The sequence below is a fragment of the Heliangelus exortis genome, chromosome 2 (genome assembly GCF_036169615.1).
Source record: "Heliangelus exortis chromosome 2, bHelExo1.hap1, whole genome shotgun sequence".
NCBI lineage: Eukaryota > Metazoa > Chordata > Aves > Apodiformes > Trochilidae > Heliangelus > Heliangelus exortis.
Window position 1 is genome coordinate 76,312,522 of NC_092423.1, and position 20,233 is coordinate 76,332,754.

A 20,233-nucleotide genomic window follows, 5' to 3' on the forward strand; every position below is an offset into this window, starting at 1 on the left:
GAAGTTTTTCTTCCTGGCTATAGATTTATTGGAAAAAGTAAGTTGATGTTTAATTTTACTCAGTTACTTTTGTTTAATTTAATATTTTCTCTGAAACTGTGGATTAAAAAAAATTCTCATTAAAATTGATTGCTTGAATTAAAACTGTTTTTTGCTTTGACAGAATCGTGTAGTAAGGCAAAACCCTGGGGAAAGAAATTATCATATATTCTATGCTCTGCTGGCAGGGATAGAAGAGAGAGAGAAAGGTGAGTGTCTATGTGCAAGTCACATAATTGTAGTGGCTCTCTGCTAGCAGTCAGCCACTTTCACAGCAGTGGGGAATTTTACTGCAGAAACCTGTTAACTCAAGCAGAGAAATAGGTTTTTTATTCGGCGAGTGTGAATTTGAGCTCAACTTGATAAAGCAACCTGCTTAGCTGAAGAATGTCACCGAACTGCTGGTAATTTTTCTTTCAGCTTCTACTGTGGCCCTAGGAAAATTAGCTGGGAACAAATATGCTTCGCTCTGTTAAAAAAACAAGTATTTTTGCTGGTATTAACTCCACAGCGACAAAGAGAAATAATTCTGGTTCCTCCAATGCTCACTTGTAATGAATAAATCCACTGAGCAAAATAAGTGACATTTGTGTATGTCAAAATTGCCTAAAGCTGTCTTGGCATCTCCTTTGGTCCTGCTGTCTTTGCATGCTAAAAAGTAGAATTAACTCCGTTGTGCAGCTAAAAAAAGCAAACAACAGCAAAATAAAACCCCGCATCTGATTTTAATAGAAAACTTTGTTTTGTGCATCATCATCATTTCTGAGCAAATTGATTGTGAAGTATTTCACTCTGACATAATAATTCGTGGGGTGCTTTTGTTTGGAGACTGATTTATTTCACTCATCCTCTTTTTCTCTCCTCATTAGATGCATTTTACTTATCTGTACCAGAGAACTACCACTACCTGAATCAGTCTGGATGTATAGCGGATAAGACAATCAGTGACAAAGATTCTTTCAAGGAAGTCATTGTGAGTTGTTTCCCTAGTTCTTGATGCTTTAAAAATGCTGGAGGTGCAGGTGCCTGGGGCCCAATGACAAAGCAGGGGACAGGACCTTCTTGTGCTCACCAGCACGTGCTTCTCTCTCATCAAGACATTAATCTTACAGGGACATATATTTTCTCATAATACTTCACTGTTGTTTTGAGCATGTCTTTACCTTCCCTCCAATATTTGACTTTTACTCTATCATTTTAAAGTGTGCTATGATTTAGCAAAGTTATTACATTTTGTAATGAAAAGCATATCAGTTGGGAAAATAACAAGGCATCTACATGCCTTTACCCTTCCATACATCGTTTTATATTACAGATATGTCTGCTTCTACTCTATTTCGATTCTAAAGCTTTGTCCAGATCGTGTAGCATCTATAGGGTTGAGTGGAGAATGAAGTACTGGGCTTTTGTGGCTCTTTAAGTTGCAGCTGGAAAATCCAGTTGTATGGAGTAACTTACACAATAGAGTTGAAGAAAATACAAACACCAATTTAAAATCGGGTCCTGATGGAGTCTTTGTCTCATACCCACACCAATTAGCTACAGCAATTAGTCTATACTGACTGTTAGGTTAGTTACTAATTACTTACTGTGTCACCAAGGTGATAGGTGCTAGATTTTAAAAAATAAGTAAAAATAATGGTTTTTATGCCCTTCATGAAACTATTTTTGTTCAGCTATGTTAATCTCTTTGCCAGATTGACAAATTAATGTGTAGCAGATGCAGCAATTATTTTTAGTGTAAAGCATCATTATGGTGAGGGTGGAAGGGGAGGGTTGGAAAAGTTTATGACTTATCTACATTATAGTCACATGCCTTAAGCTGAGTAGCATGACATTTAATTTATGCTAATCATCCCTGGGTAGGCAGAGCATGAAATCAGCTGGGCAGGTGACGCTTGGGTGCTGAATGCCATGCAGGCAGGCTCGGAGCAGGGTCTGAGGCTGCCAGGCTGCCTTCCCAGAGCAGGATGCAGACAGAAACCACACAGTTTACCCTTTCCTGTCTTTTCCTATTATAGTCATCCCCTTTGACTATTTTTATTGTTGTTTGAGTCCCAGAAATATTACTTTAATAAAACTTTTTTGTAAGAGACAGAGAAGAATGACACGGTGAGAGTGGAGATGAACTCCTAGTGCTGCTGCCTTTCTTAGAGCTCTGTTGTTAAAGGTCTTCCATACAAAATAAGCCTTCAACCTTTATCTATTCTCTGCTTTTGACTGAGGAATTAATCTAAGGCTTTTCTGTTTGTAACTGATGATCTATGAATGGTAAATTGTGTCAAGTGTCATCTGCCAGACACCTGCAGTGACCATCACGTGATGAGCCTGTGAGGGTAAAATGGTGATCTGCCCTCAGACTGGCTCAGGTTAGACCCAAATTTGGGAAATGCTGTTAATTTTGAGAGGTATACAATTACCCCTTTCATGTCAGAGAAAAATCTCATGTTCCTCCTCTTGTTTTAATATTACTTTAGATAGACATGTGCCTGTTACCCTCATTTACACAGTTGAGCCTTGTTCATTGCCTTAGTGGTTATTCTGCAATTCAACACATTTTATATAGGTGTCTCTTCCTTGCTCTGTTTTACTGTAAGGTGTCAGCCCACAATGGTAGGATATGTGTTTGGGCTTCATGGCTTGCCCAGAATATGCTGCAGAAAAGCTCCTCTGAATTCTTCTTTGCTGAGAAAACAAATGAGCGAATCTTAAATGTTGCTGTGTGTCCTCCCCCATGCCTTGGTACCTGCAGGGCTAATTGGCAAAATACAGTAAAGACACAGAGGAAATTACTAATGCAAATGAGCTAAATTACAGCTGATGTATGACTCAGTTGGGCAATCCAATATTTATACAATTTTAATGAAGAATTGGAAAGCAAATTACAACATCCTTACAGCATCAAAAAGAGATTTCTTAAAACTAGAGTGATACTTACACATTCCAAGATGTCCTCCTCCTGTCTTACAGTGTATTCAATTTGGGATGAAAGCAAAGGAATTGCCTCCTGCCAGCCCTCTTGTTAGTCCTAACTTGCTTTTTTAAGGCCTGTCAACACAGTTGGTGGGTTTCTCCTTGTCCCCATTTTTGAGGCAGTGTCCATGTTACTGATGAAACTCACATGTCATTCCAGACTGCAATGGAAGTGATGCAGTTCAGCAAGGAGGAGGTGCGAGAAGTTTTGAGGCTGTTGGCTGGCATTTTGCATCTAGGAAACGTTGAATTCATCACTGCTGGTGGGGCACAGGTGTCTTTTAAAACAGGTGAGAAGGCTGCTCATCCAAATATTTCTTGAGGCTGTGAAACCTTTATCTATCTGACTATAGCATGGACAGACAGTGAGAGGGTCTTACTGCTTCTTAGCATCTGTAAATGTTGATTAAAATGCTACTTTTGGTTTTCTGACCAAAAAGGCAAACTCGTATGCTTCTAGATGCTAGGTCTTAATTAGAGAAGACCTTGGGTACATCTTTATTCCGTTAATAGTAGTGAATTTCCATTTTTAACTTATTGCTTCTTTGAAATCTTCTCAAGTTGGTAAAACTGAAGTGCTCAAGTAAATTCGTTAACTGAGATCTGCAATGAAGGTTTCTTTTGTTCAAAAAATCTTTTGGTACCTCAATTACAAATCTGAAAGTGTGTGTTGGTATATCTAAAGATTGGACTGGCAAGCATCTTAAACATTTGTTCAAATATGGCAATAAAGAGTAGTATTACGTATTGCCTTTTATACGCCATTATAGCAAATTTGAAAGTTAAAGTATGCATGTAAAAAAAATTTAATTGATCATCTTTATCCCAATCATCCCGAGGGAAGCTGAAACACATTCTTGTGGACAAAGAATGAATTACTGTTTCTATCGGGAACAAGATGTTAGTGTAAGCAGTAGATTGTTTAAATCCTCAATGTGTAATATTAAGAGAAAAATAAGTATATGTGACTTACTTGTGATATCTACTACTAAATTCCTTTAGTTGTGCATATTTGTGATACTGTGCCTTTTCCTGAGCAGCAAAAATATATTCTAGATTTTCTAGTTGTGTTTTATTTCTAATACCCATTGTTCTAGAAGCATTCTAAGTGGTAGTGGTAGTAGTAATAATAATACAACATTATAACTTTGTACATTAAAGGACATGTTTGTATTTGTCTCCTTGTTTTGCCAGCTTTGGGTAGATCTGCTGAACTCTTGGGGTTGGACTCCACACAGCTAACTGAAGCATTGACACAGAGGTCAATGATACTCAGGGGAGAAGAAATCCTAACACCTCTTAGTATTCAACAGGTAAAGGCATCTCAGTTTTGAGCTGGTTTAGAGTGTGTTAAATATATGGCTTGGTCTCACCTCTGGGGAAATCATTGGTCACTCAGAATCAGAACCTTAGCTCATGCATCAGTGTTGCTATCAGATATATAACATAAGGGATTTTTGGGAAGGGTATAATTGGCCTTTTAGACCCCATCCTGTCATTCTGGACAGGGCTTGTAGCTTTGCTCTTGTTATTCTTATTAAGACTGATTACTCACTTTTTTTTTTCAACTTCTAATCCTATAGCTTGATATTTTTCATTATGGACATTTGTGTCAGGTGGTCATTGCTGAAAACTTCTGACAGAAATGATTGAGTTTATAAGAAGGGAATTAGAAATACGGATTATATGACATTATGCTTACCTCTAGGAAGGGGTAAATTAAGGTGTTATTTCCTCCCCTTCTCTTTCTCCACGCCTTCAGTTTTTTATTTCCTAATTTTTCATTGCTTTATAGCCTTGAAATTTATTTTTAAAACCACATGGGTGTACAGCTGTTACAACACATGCTATTAAAGTGTAAATCATGATGCTCTGTAACTGTTAATACAATTGCTGGTAAGATTCATATGAAAACAAACCTGCTTGCATTGTCTATAGTTTCGTGCTGTGCAAAGGATATGTTTGCTAGCTAAGTCTTATAAATTCTCAATTTGCAGAGGTACCTGATGTGTTCTGTATTCCTTCTTTAATGCAGGCAATAGACAGCAGAGATTCTATGGCTATGGCACTTTATTCTCAGTGTTTTGCTTGGGTCATTAAGAAAATAAACAGCAGAATCAGGAGCAAAGAAGACTTCAAGTCCATTGGAATTTTGGATATATTTGGATTTGAAAATTTTGAGGTAGGTTTCAAAAGTTTGTGCAAAAGGATTGTTGGATACTTATGCTTCATTGTTAACATATCTTTGTCATATTCACTGAAACTTGGTTATTAAAGCATGCTATGACTTAAGCCTGTTCCTTGTTTGCAAAATAAAATGTGTATGCTTTTTTGAAAATTTCTTGTCTCTCTAGGTAAACCGTTTTGAGCAGTTCAATATTAACTATGCAAATGAAAAGCTTCAGGAGTATTTCAACAAGCACATCTTTTCCTTGGAGCAACTGGAATACAGCAGGTTAGAAGTTGGAAAAAAAATTGAAAATATCAGTGTTCACTTGAAATCTCAGTTCCCAGCTACTCTGGTTTCCTTTTAAAGTCTCCATCTGGAGCTGCCTAGTTTTCTAAAACCAAGATGATTTTTCTATAATTTTCAAGATGAATACATCAACTTCTGCTGTTTTTCTATTTAAAATAATTTATTCTTAGTTGTCAATAAAAAGGTCCTCCTTGTTTTCCTTAGGGAAGGATTAATTTGGGAGGATATTGACTGGACAGACAATGGAGAGTGCTTGGACCTTATTGAAAAGGTAAGAAGAACTTTATGCAAGTACCTACTTCTAGTTTTTGTTCTGAGGTAATATGTCTTTAAAACACTTTCCAGCACAAAGAACAAGTGAAGAGAATGTTGGATCTTCCTTTTTTAAATAGTGAACTTCCAATCGGATCATTTAGATCATTTTCATACATGGATATATTGTACAGTATATAGTAAGCTCAATATATGTATCTTTCCTCATAGTAACTTTTAACAGTGCATGATTATATACAAAATCAATATTTGGAGAGGATTTAAAAGTATTGAAAGAGGGGGTAGAAAGAATGATGGTGTCTTACCCCCATAATGGTTTTCCTTAGGGTAATCTTCATTTGTTCCCTGCCAATTTTGACTTCATCCATAATTTTGTCAGTGTTCTGATTTGTACAAAAGGAACATTTAAAAGAGCATGGAGTTACTGCAAAGTTATTAGTACGAACATCAGCTGTGAGGGGCAGATGAGGTCCAACTTCACTGCATAGAAATTATAACTCTGACAAAGCCAAAGTTTTGTACTGTTTCATCCACGTTCACTTCTGCCAGCAGTACAGGTGGGCTGTGTTTATGTCCACAGTGGGGTGGAAAGAGTCATGGATGCATGACTTTAGATGAGTCTGATGGTGGCTGCCAGAAGATCCTGCTGCCAGGAAGGGACTGCAGTCGGGGTGGGGTGGTTTGTCAGGAGCTGCTCTGGGTTGATGGGAAGTGGCTTATTAAAATGTGCACCTGGAGAACCTTGTTTTTCTCAGGGGCTGTATCAACCTGCAGCTTGCTGGACATGTGAATTAACTGCAGGCTACCTTGCTTTGTTTAGTACCTTTTCTAGTATCTGGGAACATGAAGGGAAATTACACAGAGGTGTATGCAAAGCAAAGGGAAATTATACTTCACACAGTGCATACTTAAATGCAGTTAAACTGAATCTTTTGCTGTGCCCCTGGGCACTGTGGGTGCTAAAATTTTCAGTAGGTTCAATAATTAAGTGGACAGTTTTATGGAAGAAAAAATTTTGAAAAGCCATTTAAGCAAATTCTTAAGATTTAAGCAAACACTTGAGATCTTAGAGGCTGGGAATACATTCTGGGACAATGTCATTGTATGAGTCTAAAAGCTGCCCATATTAGGAGAAATGTTTCTTCTTCCAGTAGCTTCTTTTTCTTTATTTGGCCAATGTAGCATATGCTATATGCTTCAAAAAGAGTGCTGCCAGAAAAATAGGATTGCAGTCATCCACGAGAGTGGCATTTTAGTCATGTACAGGCTCTTTTGAGCCTCTTTGCACACAACTTCCAAAGATTTTATAAAGCTGGGCACAATGTCTGTGTTTATCTGTGCACTAATTCATCTTCTTCCTCTTCTTACTGTTCTAGAAACTGGGGCTGCTGGCACTTATCAATGAGGAGAGCCATTTTCCTCAAGCTACTGACTCTACCTTGCTGGAGAAGTTGAATACCCAGCACGCTGTATGTGGTGTTTTGCTCATGATTTTTGTGCAAATTATGGAGGGTCTCTGCTTCTCTGGGAAAATCACAGTTCATTTATATGGGTGCATAGTTGTAAAGGCAGAGTTTGTTACCTGGAAGAATATATCCTCATTACTGTTCAGTTAAAGGTTCTGTCTTGGTGAATAAGCCAAATTCTGTTCTTAGAGCTCTGACAACCTGCAGTAACTCAGATCACTTAGATCTTCAGTTTCCCTTGATCTAATGAAGTATTCGCCTCGATGTCATTTACTGAAAGGTTACTGTTTCCTCTGTTGAGATTAGTGTTACCTTTATTTGTGATTCTAGAATTATTTTTGAGAGTTTCTGGGTTACAAGCATGTCCAGCAGTCTTCCTAACTGCCAGGTTAAGACACAGTCTTCTCTTTCAAAGTGCCTATAATAAGTGGTTCTTCCAGATGGGTTGAGGTTTAGTATAGTAGCTTTTCAGTTACTATAAATCTGTTATTACTGCATTTGAAGCAGCCCAGACTAACGAATCCTATTATCATTATAAGTTGGTTGTTAATCTTCCAGGGAGTTCACTGCAAGACAGTGGTTTGCTTTGGTCTCTGTTGAGAGGGTAATGTGACCCTTTATGTCATTCCACTCCTTGACCCCCCTCCCCAAATATTTTTCTCTTTTCTTTCCCCTCCAATTAGAACAATCCCTTTTATGTAAAACCAAGAGTTGCAGTTCACAACTTTGGAGTGAAGCACTACGCTGGGGAGGTAATTTTCTCTATTTATTTGCTGAAATTATTCCAAACTGAATGTTCATAAGCTTAATTTTACCCTGAGGCTGCTCAAAATTAACTAAAGCACCCTGTTCCCTCAGCACTTTTTATAGTGCCGCTCTTGTGAGAGGTGCTTGTTACTTGACTTGTTGTTTGAACCAGTTCTGTTTCCTGGTAGGTCCAGTATGATGTCAGGGGTATCTTGGAGAAGAACAGAGACACTTTCAGAGATGATCTCCTGAACTTGTTACGTGAAAGCAGGTAAGTCTCTGTGATTTTTTTGTAGGATATGATGTTAAGGAGTGTTGTATTACCTTATTCTACCAAGGTCTGAATGTGTTCCATAGCATCAGACATTGAAATGAGCTCAGAAGAACTATCAGAGGTGCTTGTAAGCAGATCTGACTGTAACTGGTTCTCACAAAGCCGGGTTTACCCACACTGTACAGTATCTCATCCCTGTTCAGATCAGAAGGTTGCTCACTTTCTACTCAGTGGTGATTAAGGATGCTGAAAACTTGTGACAGTTTTTAACTGTTTTGGGGTGCTTCATAGGCAGTGTGCTTGTGGGGTTTTTTGCTTCTATTTCTGTCATGTCTGATTTGGTTAAAAGCTTAGTGTGAAGGACCTATTGCTATATAGTAATTACTTCAGAGGGAGTATTTCTGTCAAAATTTCTGTTACTGAAAGCCTGAGCTTGCGTGTCCTCGCTACCTGTGGTTCTCCTGTCATTCTGCTGTAAGGTCTCAGGATCCCTTACAGTGGTACCCTGTGAGCTGGAGCAGTACCACCTCCCTCTTTGTAGGTGTATGGTTGAGACTCCAGGACACACAGAGGGGTGACAGAAGAGGAGGAAGCAGAGCCCCAGGTGTTGCTGTCTCACCTGCTGCCCTCACCCATTCTGTCCAGTCCTCCAGCCCTGCTGCCTTGCTGTGGGAGTTGCTTGTTCATAAATCCTTTAAATCCTTCTGCTCAGGGGAAACCGTCTTAAGCATTTCCCTCTCAGTGTTGTTTGTTCTGGTTTCACAACATATTTGAGATAACATCTGTTCACTGAAGTATGTAGGTAAAAGTAATAAATGAGGTGAAGCTGCTGGGTCTGGTTTTGCTTTTGCACCAACATCTTTCTGGGTTCTGTTTAAAAGGTCTGTGCTTCTGTAAGTGGTGTGAGGAGGACACAGAGCTGATAGGGTGGAAAACAGCGTACACAGCTGATACCTGAAAGTGAGGCTCATGTGGGGGGTTATTTTGTGCTATGGTCCCAAACAAGCTGGAAGTCTTGTTTTTCATTCTTTGTTCAGGTACTGTTCCCGTTACAGTCTGCTGGAATCTTGGTTGAGTCGGTGGAGTAAAATGCAGTCAGGACTCTAGGACTTCACACTTTGTTGCTCTAATGATGTACTGGGAGTGAGAGGAAAGAACCTTCTTGATTTGTTTTGCCTTGGGTTTTGGGTTTTGTTTGTCTGTTGGTTGTTTCCTTGGATTTTTTTTTTTTCCCTTCCGTGCATAACTTCTGCAGAGACAAAATCTATTTCTGATCAAAGATCATCGAGAAAATCAATAAGCACTTTTTGGATGAAGAAACTGCTTTCTGTGAGACAGTGCTTTCTTTGCATTCTATACTGGAAATCTCATAACCTGTTAAGATGTACTTTAGTGATATTTTTCTTTCCTGTTTCAGCCTTGATTTCATCTATGATCTATTTGAACACGTTTCAAGTCGCAACAATCAAGACACTCTTAAATGTGGAAGCAAGCACCGAAAACCCACTGTCAGTCTCCAGTTCAAGGTTAGTTAATGTGTCTTCTCAGCTCTGTAGATAATCAGTGATAAATAAACCCTGTTCAGTCTAAAGTATGGTTGCAGATTAAAATAGGCAAAGCTTCGCCATCAAAACATTGCTCTCTTCTGTGAAACCACACTTACAAATCAACCTATTTGCCATGCTAGCTACCTTCAAGCAAACACTAACCTTCATGTCCCACCATCCACATAGGACTCCTGTTTCTCTCCACTTGCTTATTTGTCCATATTTTAAAACTCATCCATGAAGCTGTTCTCTCACTCTGTTTTGTCATTATAATCTAAAACCAGCCAGAAAATCATACAGAGCCTTACAGCAGTGGCTTTATGCTAAGGAAAATAGGTTCTGAATACATACCTCATTAAGGTGTTGCCTTGCTTTTTAACTTTAAGTTTGGAAAGCATTTTTATTAAACACCTTTTAATGAGGCTTTGTAGCCCTCCCATCAAAAATGGCAACAAACTGAAATCTAGCATAAAGACTATCAGAAAATTATTTAAAGGAGAAAGATTGGCACAAAATTTTTTCTAAATTACATGAGTACAAGTCTGGATTAGTTGTCTTTTATTTTGCTTGAATTAATAGACATTTACCCTGTTCGTTCACTTTTTTTTTTTTTTTAAAGGAAGCAGACTCAAACTCCCTTGAGGGCAGATTTTATCCTAATAAACTACTGCTGAATGTTGGACAGAACAGCAAGGAGTGTATGCCAGGGCATATACAGTGTCTTTTATTAAAAAACACTACTGTTAGATTCCCTGGAAAGCTTGTTTTGTGCTGCCATTGCTTGTCGCAGACTTATTCTAGTGAAGTGGTATTATTTGCTAGCTCTCTGGGATAGCAGAAGATACAGTTTCCACTTTGTTGTATGTACCTGTGCAATGTAGACCTTTAGGATGTTATTGTATAAAAATTGACCATATTTTTGTGCACACTTTGTGCGGTAGAATGTAGAGTTCCTTCTCTTCTCTGTCAAGGACCTTTGGATGTCATAAAACTTTATAAAACATGAAATTAAAACATTATTGCCTCTTATCTAGAGCTGCAGTAACTGACCATTAACCAGCTGGGCTGCTTTATAAGAGGTTGACCTTCACATCATGCTATCCTCAAAGTAGTATGTTGGATGGTTTTTTTCCATGTTTTAAAGCCTTCCAGGGATTAGCCCATCTCATTGCAACCAAAGATAAGAACTTTGCCTCCACAGTTTTATTCTCATGATAGGTTGGTTAACTCTTCTTTTTATTTGACAGCCTGCCTAATGTAGACCTGGGGGTGCACAGAGAATAGCTGAGGTTAGATATCATCTGTTTCAGCCTATTGCTTAAAGCAGGATAAACTTCAGATTAGCTTGTCACCTGACAGCAACCTAGAGGCATGCAACCCTGTGCAGGATCTGGCTGTCTGTGCCACAGATGAATGTGAAAACAGGTTAAATAGTTTGTGTTCAGACAGGCAAATTTTTCCAATCTCTGTAGATAGTAGCCTGTGTTGAGAGCATTGCCTTAGCTGTCCATAGATGTTGCAATGTTCACGCAGGTTTCATACAGATGAAGCCTTTACTTTTTGAAGCTGTAAATACTTGTCTTTACACAAAAATATTTGTCTTTGTATCTTCTGGCTGTTTAATGTTTGCTGCCCCTGACTCCTGGTCCGTAGACTGGCAAAGGCAAACAAAGCAACAACCACCATTCATGTTCACAGTCACTTCACCATTTGCTCCTTTTGCTTTGTACCAGCTCTGTGCACAACCACAGCTCTGCCTGTTGCCTTTCTCACTTCATGCTTAGTCATCAAGAAAGCCTTTGGTTTGCAGATTAGAGCAAAAAATTGTTGTAACAGACTGCCACTGGCAGTTTCATTCCAAAATATATAGTAGGACATGCTGTGTTTCTTCTTCAAAAAGCAAATTTGACTGCCTGCTCTGTATTGTCTCTCATGTCTGGCATGCAGTGCTACCTTTGAGGAGTGAAATACTCTCAGTGCCAGCTTTCTGGGCTCTTCAGAGCCCTGGCTCCTCTCCTATACAGTCCTTTCTATCTCTGCAACGTAAACGTAAGACTTCAGTTTAAAATGGTTTATCATACTTAATGATTCAGAATGAGGCAAGTTGGAATAAGATATGGAATGACTGCTCAGGCTGCAAAGGGGCGGATGTGTAATTAAAACAGTAATCATAAAAGGACTGAGGGATTTTTGTGATTTTTATCTCCAGGCTGAGGTTCAGACAACTGCGTCTACTGTTATTGGGTCACTCAGAGTTCTAAAACTAGGGGAAAAAACATGTTTTCCTCTTCTTTTTTTTTTTTTTTTAGCTGAACTTTATAATTTCTCTTTTTATTGTTAAATGCAATTAGTTATCATATGAAGTAACTGAATCTTTCTGCTTAATGCTGTTAGCATTGTCTTTCAATAAGATTAGTTTCTTTTCCACTCTATGCTTTACACAATTTTTGTTATTTTCAGGAGGGGGGCATTTTAAAACATAATATTGATAAAACAGTTTCTACTCTATTCTAAGTAACTATTTTTTTAGGGATTTTTAAAGTTTTTGCTACCCTTTTGTTGACTTACATTTATTATGAGAGTGTCTTTTAGCAAGAAAGGTTGAGGCTGCATAGGAGAGAGAACTCCCTGTGCACCAAATGCAGCTGATGGCAGGAAAAATGGAAAATGAGTGGGTGTGAGGTGTTTGGAGTGAAAAGAGGAACTCTCAGTGGGTATCCCAGTTTTATCTCAGACCCTTTATCTTTTTTTTTTGACTTGCTCATTTTAAACAATTTGGGAATATGTCCTAAGTTTTGGAATGTGTCCTAAGTCTTAAGCAGTCACTCAAAAGATCCCTGAAACAGCAACTTGCCAATTTGGTGTTTCCTCATGAACAAGTTTGTTATCACTGTGAAACAATGGTGACAGTTTGATCAGAAGGGCCAGTGGAAGAAACAAACTTGCCTGTATTGGTTCTGTATATTGAAAAGCAAGAGCTGGCATGGTACAGCAATTTCTGGGGTACACCACTAGGTGTTGCAGTTAGATGCTGTCTGCAGTGCTAAGCTGCAAGAGCCTTTGCTGGGGAATGTTGTTTGTACAAAAAGTCATCTTGTGAAGAGCTGTCTTCTTTCTACCTATGTTTTAGGAATCACTTCATTCTTTAATGGCAACACTGAGTTCTTCAAATCCTTTCTTTGTCCGGTGCATCAAACCCAACGTACAGAAGGTAAGATTTAATGTTGCACCCATTTCTTCTATACATCTCAGGCCTAATCTTTCACTGCCAGTCTGGTTATTTATCTCTGTGTGAAGCAAATGGTAGTGTTCTATACTGACTGTATAGAAGGCTCTGTCAGTCACTGAAGCACTGAGAAAGACAGGCTTTTGAATTTTTTTCCACGTGGACTATGTTTTTGGGCACCTTTTTAATAGTTGCTTCTCCTAACTCTGATTAATAGCTTACTCTAAAGATGGTTAGAAAGAAAGGTAGAAGTTTGTTCTGAGTGTTTGACAGTTCTGTGAGAGCCTTTTTAAGAAGAAAAAGTCACAACTGTGAAGTTTGTTTTAAATCACTAACAGCAATGAATGGTGGTGCAAATAACAAAACTGGTGTGAATGACCAACTCTGACTGGTCTTTCAATTTATGTACAGTTCTAGGTACGTTCATGCTGGCTGCTTTATTCTGTTGTAGAACTATGGTTTTAAAACAGACTTGGAAACTAAGGCTTACTGTATCAGCTTGTCTTTTGAGTCACAGATAACGAAAGGCAACTTCAAGACTTATTTAGATATGTTGGGAGTACTCTCTAGAAATGAAGTGGTAATGGTATAGTGAAGTTAAATATTGTCAGACTCATCCTGATATGATAGGGTTTTGACTTGAGAAACTGTTATTTAGGTATTGCTTGCTTATTTCAAAAATGCAACAGAGGTGCTAACAAATCTGGTTTATGGCTTTACATGGCAACTTAGAAACAGGTGACTTTTCTATAAATCCAGTTTTATTTATTAGATTTTTCTGGGATGGATGGTTAATCAGAATACTAACACATCAAACCTGGCCTATTTCATTACAGTTTTCTGTGTTATCTGGATTGCCCATCCTTAACTTTACATAATTTCAATTTCTAACTATTAACTCTGTTTTTGCAGTGTTAGTCATGGTGTATCAATTAGCATGCAGATTGTGGGCACCTTAGCAGGAGAGAACAACCTGGAAATGAGTAAGATCTGATTTCTGTGTCCGGGGTGCTCTGAGGTATGCAGGCAGCAGGTAGCCAAACCCACATGGCAGGCAGTGCCATGGCCCACAGCTGGGGTCTGTGAGTCTGCATCTGTGGCAAAGGCCCTGATCACTGAGGGAGGGCAGTTTTGGAAGGCTTGTTTTCTTCCCTTCTCCTCTTTCTACCTGGAAGCCTCATAACTCTTTCAAAACCCACCTGCTGCTACTGGAATATAAGAAGAATTCCAGTAGCTCAGACATTTTCCTCATTTCACATCCAAGTAAGGCTCATCTTCACAGTGCCAAAGTCTCAAGGATTTGCCATGGCTGACACCAGAACCAGCTGCTTGTTGCATTTCCGTAGCAAGGAAAGCTGAGTTCCCACTCAATGTTCCTTGTTGCTCTACTGGTCTTTTCCCACTAGAATGAATGCTTCATCCCTGGCAAATTCAGTGTATGCTACTGTATCTGCACATGTATTTTACTATCATTAAAACAAAGTTCTCACAGCATTAGGAGCTGTGCAAGCAGAAGGAGCTTAAACTACAGGAGTAGTTGCAGGAAGTGCATAGAGGAACAGATTGCGAAATTCCTTCAGACAATCCCTTCCAAAGTATGTATAAAATCTCACTTAAATCTTAAACAAAAACATTTGTCCTTGTTTTCTGTTTGCTTAAATTTGATTGCAGTTTTAACTTGATTGGCTTTACCAAATAAGAAGTAATATTTGAAGACCAAGAGTAGAAAAAAGGGTCACTGAGTTTGCCTGTTTTATCTGAATCAGTAGAAGACTTAATGGAAAATGAGAAGAAAAGCCATATAGATTACTTGTCATTGACTTTTGTCTCTCAGGGAGGTGTTCTCAAAATGGATTTGGATGAAACTTTGAGCAACCTTGTCTAGTTGAGAGGCATCCCTGCCCATGGCAGGGAGGTTGGAGTAAATGATCTTTAAGGTCCCTTCCAACCTAAGCCATTCTGTGATTCACTGCTTTAAGCTTTTTTTCTACTGTGCACTGCTCTTATGTTTGCCCCACCCTGTGTCTCACTGACACAGAGATTTTTAGTGCCAATCTTCTGATGTTGTTGGTGTGTCTCCTTCTGCAGTGATGCAGGTACTGAAACAGGTATATGAACAGGATTTGGCTCCCCTGTAGCTGAGCTGGATTCTGTGGATGCACATCACCTTAAGCATTTCATATTTATCCTGTTGTTCAACTTGTTGCTTCTTTTCAGTTAGACAAAGGAAAATCAGGTGAGTCAGTTTGCATAGCTCTGATCCAGCACAGCTCAGAGATACGTTATCTGTGCATGGGCTACCAGAGGTTACTGCATACCTGACTCACTGTGCAGGGTTGGTTAGAAGCATAGCTGCTTGAAACAATCAGATGAGCTGCTGAAACAGAGTAACTGGGATTTAAAGAAGGTAAAAATCTTCTCTGAGCATTTCCCTCTGTGTTATCTATCCACAGTTTTAATTCTGCAGTGATGGTGATATGGAATGATAAAACCTCACTCTTCAAATAGTACTTAATAGTGCTTGCTGAATAACAATGTGAAAGAGGTGATTTAATTATTTGTTGTTGTTTTTTGTTGTTGTTTTTAAATATGCAGCATTTAAGGAGAGCTGCAACAGAGAGACTTGGCAAGGAGAGAGCAGAAGTTGTGTTATTAGGAGCAAAAGCTCTCAAGCTACGCATGACTCCCTGGGTTGGGTACAAATAGGTGGCACACCTACTGGAGAGCATCCTCTGTAGCTCTGGAGGGGAGGAAATGGTGATGCTTGAGAGCAGTTTTGCTTGGGAATATGTTTGAATTCTGTAGGTGAACGAGGTTGAGCAGATGGAAGACAAATCCAAGCCTTTGAGAAACAGAACATGCAGCAGACACTACTTCTCTGCTCTTCTATACCTTAAAGTGTATTTGTGTTGGATAACAGATGTGATCATTTACCATAATTATTTGATTTTTTTGAATTGATAAAAAGTTTAATTTTTAAAGATGTTACAGTGGCAAGCAAAACCAGCTCAGCATATGCAGTAAACCACTGAACATTTCCATATCAAAGTAGAATCTGCTCTCATTAGAGAAATTTCCAAAAGGGAGGGCACAGAGGACATGACCTTTCGTCACAAGACATTTCAGTGAGCAGGCCTCAGACAGAAGAACAGAGGGCCCATTAATCTTTAGAAGACCCCTGAACAATTGCTGTATCTGTTTTCACAGTTTCCAATCTGCTCGGAACTGGCCATAATGTGGAAACTTTTCCACTTGGTATGCTTAATTGGTATTTCTGCTAATGAAGGGTCTTTCTCCTCAGCTCCTCTAATCTCCAATGCAACTTTCAGAACTACATATCATTTCATCCTTTTGAACTTTGATACATCTTTCTCTGTTTCTTGGTCTCATGTTTCTTTTCCTGCCCCGTGTTCTGTTCAATAATGATTCCTTCCTGCAACCCTGTCTTTTCTGGTCTCCATCTATCCTTTCTGTGCTCCCTAAATTAAAAAGAAACAAACACAACCACCAAACAAAACAAAAACAAAACAAAAAAACCAAACAAGCAAAAAAATTAAACAAAAAACCCCCCACACCAAAAAAAAAAAAAAAAAAAAAAACCAACAAAAACCCCAAATAAGAAAGACAGTCTTTTTAAAACAAGCTACTACCACAGCCATTAGGTGAATGTTTCTTCCAGGTTGCAGCTATTAACACAGTTGCTAAGCCTTCCTGGTGCTCAGGAGATAGCTCAGAGTAAATTTAAGATCTGAACTTCCAAAGCAAAGTTTTTCAGAGGCAGAAATTTTCCTGCTGTCCGGGAACCAGCCTTGGGTAGGTAGTTGTGTCTCACTTTTCCTTCTCCATTTAGGCTTTTTCTTCAGAAAATATATTAATTGCAAGTGGCATAGTATTAGCATAATCACTGTCAGTGGCTCCACCTCCAGCCATCTGTATGGCCTCATCTGTGCTGGATTCTTGAAATCTTGATTATTAGAGCTTGCAATGATGGTCTTGCCACTGGCAAGATAGTAGTCCCCTTCTCTGAAGCTTCTGAGCTCTGATGAGGCAACTCTGTTTCTCTGCAGGGGTTTTATATTTGTTTTTTAAACTTAAAATGTAATTAGGTGAGGTAAAGAAATGAGACAAAATTAAACCTGTATTGTAAACCTACTCCAGAATAGGGTTTAGAAGGAGCAACAGAAAAAGTGAAACTAGTAATAACTTTGCAATTCCAAAGGAAGACTTGTAGAAAAAGGTCTAATAAATCCTTTGAGGCTTACTGCTGCTTAGAAGTCCTATCATGCTGCATATTCATTCTGACAAAATTTACTATCAGGGCAATAAGATTGCTCACCAGGCTTCTGGGGACAGACCCATTTAAAGGTATCAAGGTATGGCTATTGGCACCAGCAATGTAGTTTAATGACCATGAGACACCCAGAAATAGTATGTCCCCAATAGGAAATAAGATGCAAACCTGTTTTGCTCGGCGTCTGAATTAAACTTGTTTTCTTACAATAGCTCTGAATCACTGCAAAGCTAAGCATAACATGGTACCAACCTAAACACCACCTAGAAGGGATGCAGTACAAAGGAACAATGAGAGCACAGCTTGGCCCCATCGGCAAGAATGATTGTGTGCAGGGTGTGGAACAGGTACAAGTTCAGTAAATGCAGTATGTGAACTGGTTGTCAGCCAGAAATTGCAATATTGCCATATTGAGCCTTAACTATATGAATCACCAAGTTTGCCTAGTAGAGAGATTTTTTGCAAAAATATGGAAAAGGACAGTGTGAGTCTTAACACTGCTGTATTGAGAACAGAATGGACATAAAATCTCGAAAGATGCAGAGAGGGAGACTCTGAGCTTCAAGGATATTCTGCTATACCTTCAGCATAAGATTACTAAGCATCTGGATAAAACCTTAATTTAAAAAAATCTTTATTTAAAAAAAAAATATCCTTACTAAAGTGGCCCAGCTTCAAGTTTATATGCACATCCTACTGCAGTTGAATCCACACCTTTTACACCTTTTACTTTGCTTTGTACTTGAATCTCGGTCAGTCAGATGATTCTGGGTCTCCTTTCTCAGGAGTAGATGCCTTTGTGGGTTTTTAAACATGCTGAGCCCAGCAGTTAAAAGTGTTAGGCTATAAATGGAGATGCCTTTATGGTTTTCTCGTTTAGTTGCAGGACCCTGGGGTGGCCCTTCTGTAGTGATGTTGCACTATTCTCTGGTACTAGCACCTAGCAGATCACAAGGTAAATTTGACTGGCTATCTCTAAGAAAAAAGGAATAGAAAGCCTGATCATCAGGTTAATAGCTGCTCTGTCATAATTTGAAAGTAAAGGGAGTAGATTATATGGTCTGTATACAGCTATTGGGCGAGTGTGGTACTATCTATAGAAAGTTAATGTCTAGTAGTATTAATTTACAGCTGTACAAGCAGCTAAATTATTAGAGATTACTGCTATTTAAAAAAAAAATCTCTTTAATCTCACTTGTTCTCAGTAAATACTTGTTTTAAGAAGGCTTTCTGGCTACCAATTACAGCTGTCATTACTTCTGGAGGGAGCAGAGCCACAGGCTCTGAGTACAGATCAGGCTTGCTGGGGCAGCCTGGGTCAGGCTCAGGGAGCTGCTGTTCAGGCTTATCCTTTGGAAGAAGAGCAAAAACATGGCACACTGGCCTGATTTTACAGGCCAACAAGTGCACAGGGCCAAATACAAAATATTTATCTTTAGCTCTCTAACCAGCTTATAAGGAAGGCTTTGTTGTTGATAATCAGGAAGGTGGAGTTGGAAGGTGTGGCATCGTGCCTGGCTGCTGCTGCCTAATTCATTTACCTGGATCTTGTCGCCTAGGGATTTACAGAATTACACAGCTTCAAATTAAGACTTGTGGAGTATGTCCCAGCTCCATCATTTACTGGCACATCACTTGAGTAATTAGGTCAGGCACTAGAAGACTCCTTAGGTAAAAGTGATAAGGAGAGAGTGGGTGTGAGGAAAGCAATCTCCCTACTCATGAAGTACTGGCAGTGATGTTGCATGAGGATCTGAAATCCCTGGCTGAAAGTACAAGATGATTCCTGCAAGGAGTTTTGTGCTGCACAGGCAGTGCCTGTCTTCTATGTGGTCTCCTAAAGATCGTTCCCATCACCCCTGCAGTGCAGCATGCCAGTTATGCTGCCTGGGAGCCACAGAGTTGTCCCTTTGTCCCCATCGCAGGGCGTCACTGCTTGCTGGACTGAAGTAGGTCATTCCTCTCTCCACGCAGACACCCAGACAGGCATGTCCTTCTTCTTCATCAAGGTTTGTTGTTTACTAAGCAGGGCTGACTTGGCATCCCTTTGCTTAAGTGTATTAGGGTTTGTCTCTCAGTGACCGTGGTGTAAGGAGTTTAAAATTCAGGACTTTAAGGCTGGGAAAAGAGAGCTGAGATGGGGTGCTGCCAGGGAGGGAGCAGGCGCTGTGCTGTAAAGATTGCATCAAACTCCAGGCAGTGCAGGAAAAGAGATTTTTGCATGTTTTGCAGCACGTAAGTGCACAGCTTCAAAGTTTCCTGGGAAGACTGTTTGATAGGAGCCTGTCCAGAAGTGGTAGGAGTTGGTTTTGGATCTCAGGCGGTAACCGTGGTAGTGTGCTCTTGTCAGTGGTGTGGGGGGATGCATGGGGAGCAAATGTTGCTTCAGGAGGGACGTTGGAGAAGGTAGCCTGAACAGCAAAGTACCAGAACAATTCTGAGGAAACCCAAAAAGCCTAGTAGTGTGGGATGTTTTTAAAGTGTTACGCTTGCTGTGTAGTTCAGTGTAACATTTGGAAGGGAAAAGGATCTTGACTGCTGCAGGAAGTGACATTTCAGCAGCAGAGTGTCTTAACTCCTTCAGCTGACTTCAGGCACTACGGCAATTCTGCATTTTGTGCCACCTGATGCATTTTTCTGTGTTTTATGAATTCTTTCGCATGTGATTGTGTGCCACAGACAGGCGTTTGTGGAACAGCAGTTACTGATCCCAAGTCTGAAGTATTTGCTTTGTATAAATATGGAGCAAAGAACTTGGATTTTCTTTCCCACTCCACCATCTATTTGAATTGCAAGCATTGTCATGCAAATGTATGCACGGAAGAAGTGTGCACTTCATCAAGCTTTGGAAGTTTTCTTTTTTAAGGGCAACAAAACAAAATCCCCCCACATCTCTAGATGGCAATTTACATTCAAATCCT

General features: G+C 39.4%; 1 protein-coding gene across 2 annotated transcripts in view; it reads left to right on the top strand.

The window, feature by feature from the left end:
- Window positions 1-20,233, top strand: part of MYO10 (myosin X) — a 155,461-nt gene that overhangs the window by 91,998 nt on the left and 43,230 nt on the right. For both annotated transcript variants that reach the window (XM_071736643.1, XM_071736642.1), the window contains 13 exons: window positions 24-37; window positions 164-248; window positions 909-1,012; window positions 3,173-3,302; window positions 4,207-4,325; window positions 5,048-5,194; window positions 5,367-5,467; window positions 5,693-5,759; window positions 7,138-7,230; window positions 7,911-7,979; window positions 8,163-8,245; window positions 9,666-9,774; window positions 12,926-13,006. In XM_071736643.1, coding sequence (XP_071592744.1) covers window positions 24-37; window positions 164-248; window positions 909-1,012; window positions 3,173-3,302; window positions 4,207-4,325; window positions 5,048-5,194; window positions 5,367-5,467; window positions 5,693-5,759; window positions 7,138-7,230; window positions 7,911-7,979; window positions 8,163-8,245; window positions 9,666-9,774; window positions 12,926-13,006 — 1,202 coding nt within the window. The remainder of the gene's footprint in view (window positions 1-23; window positions 38-163; window positions 249-908; window positions 1,013-3,172; window positions 3,303-4,206; window positions 4,326-5,047; window positions 5,195-5,366; window positions 5,468-5,692; window positions 5,760-7,137; window positions 7,231-7,910; window positions 7,980-8,162; window positions 8,246-9,665; window positions 9,775-12,925; window positions 13,007-20,233) is intronic.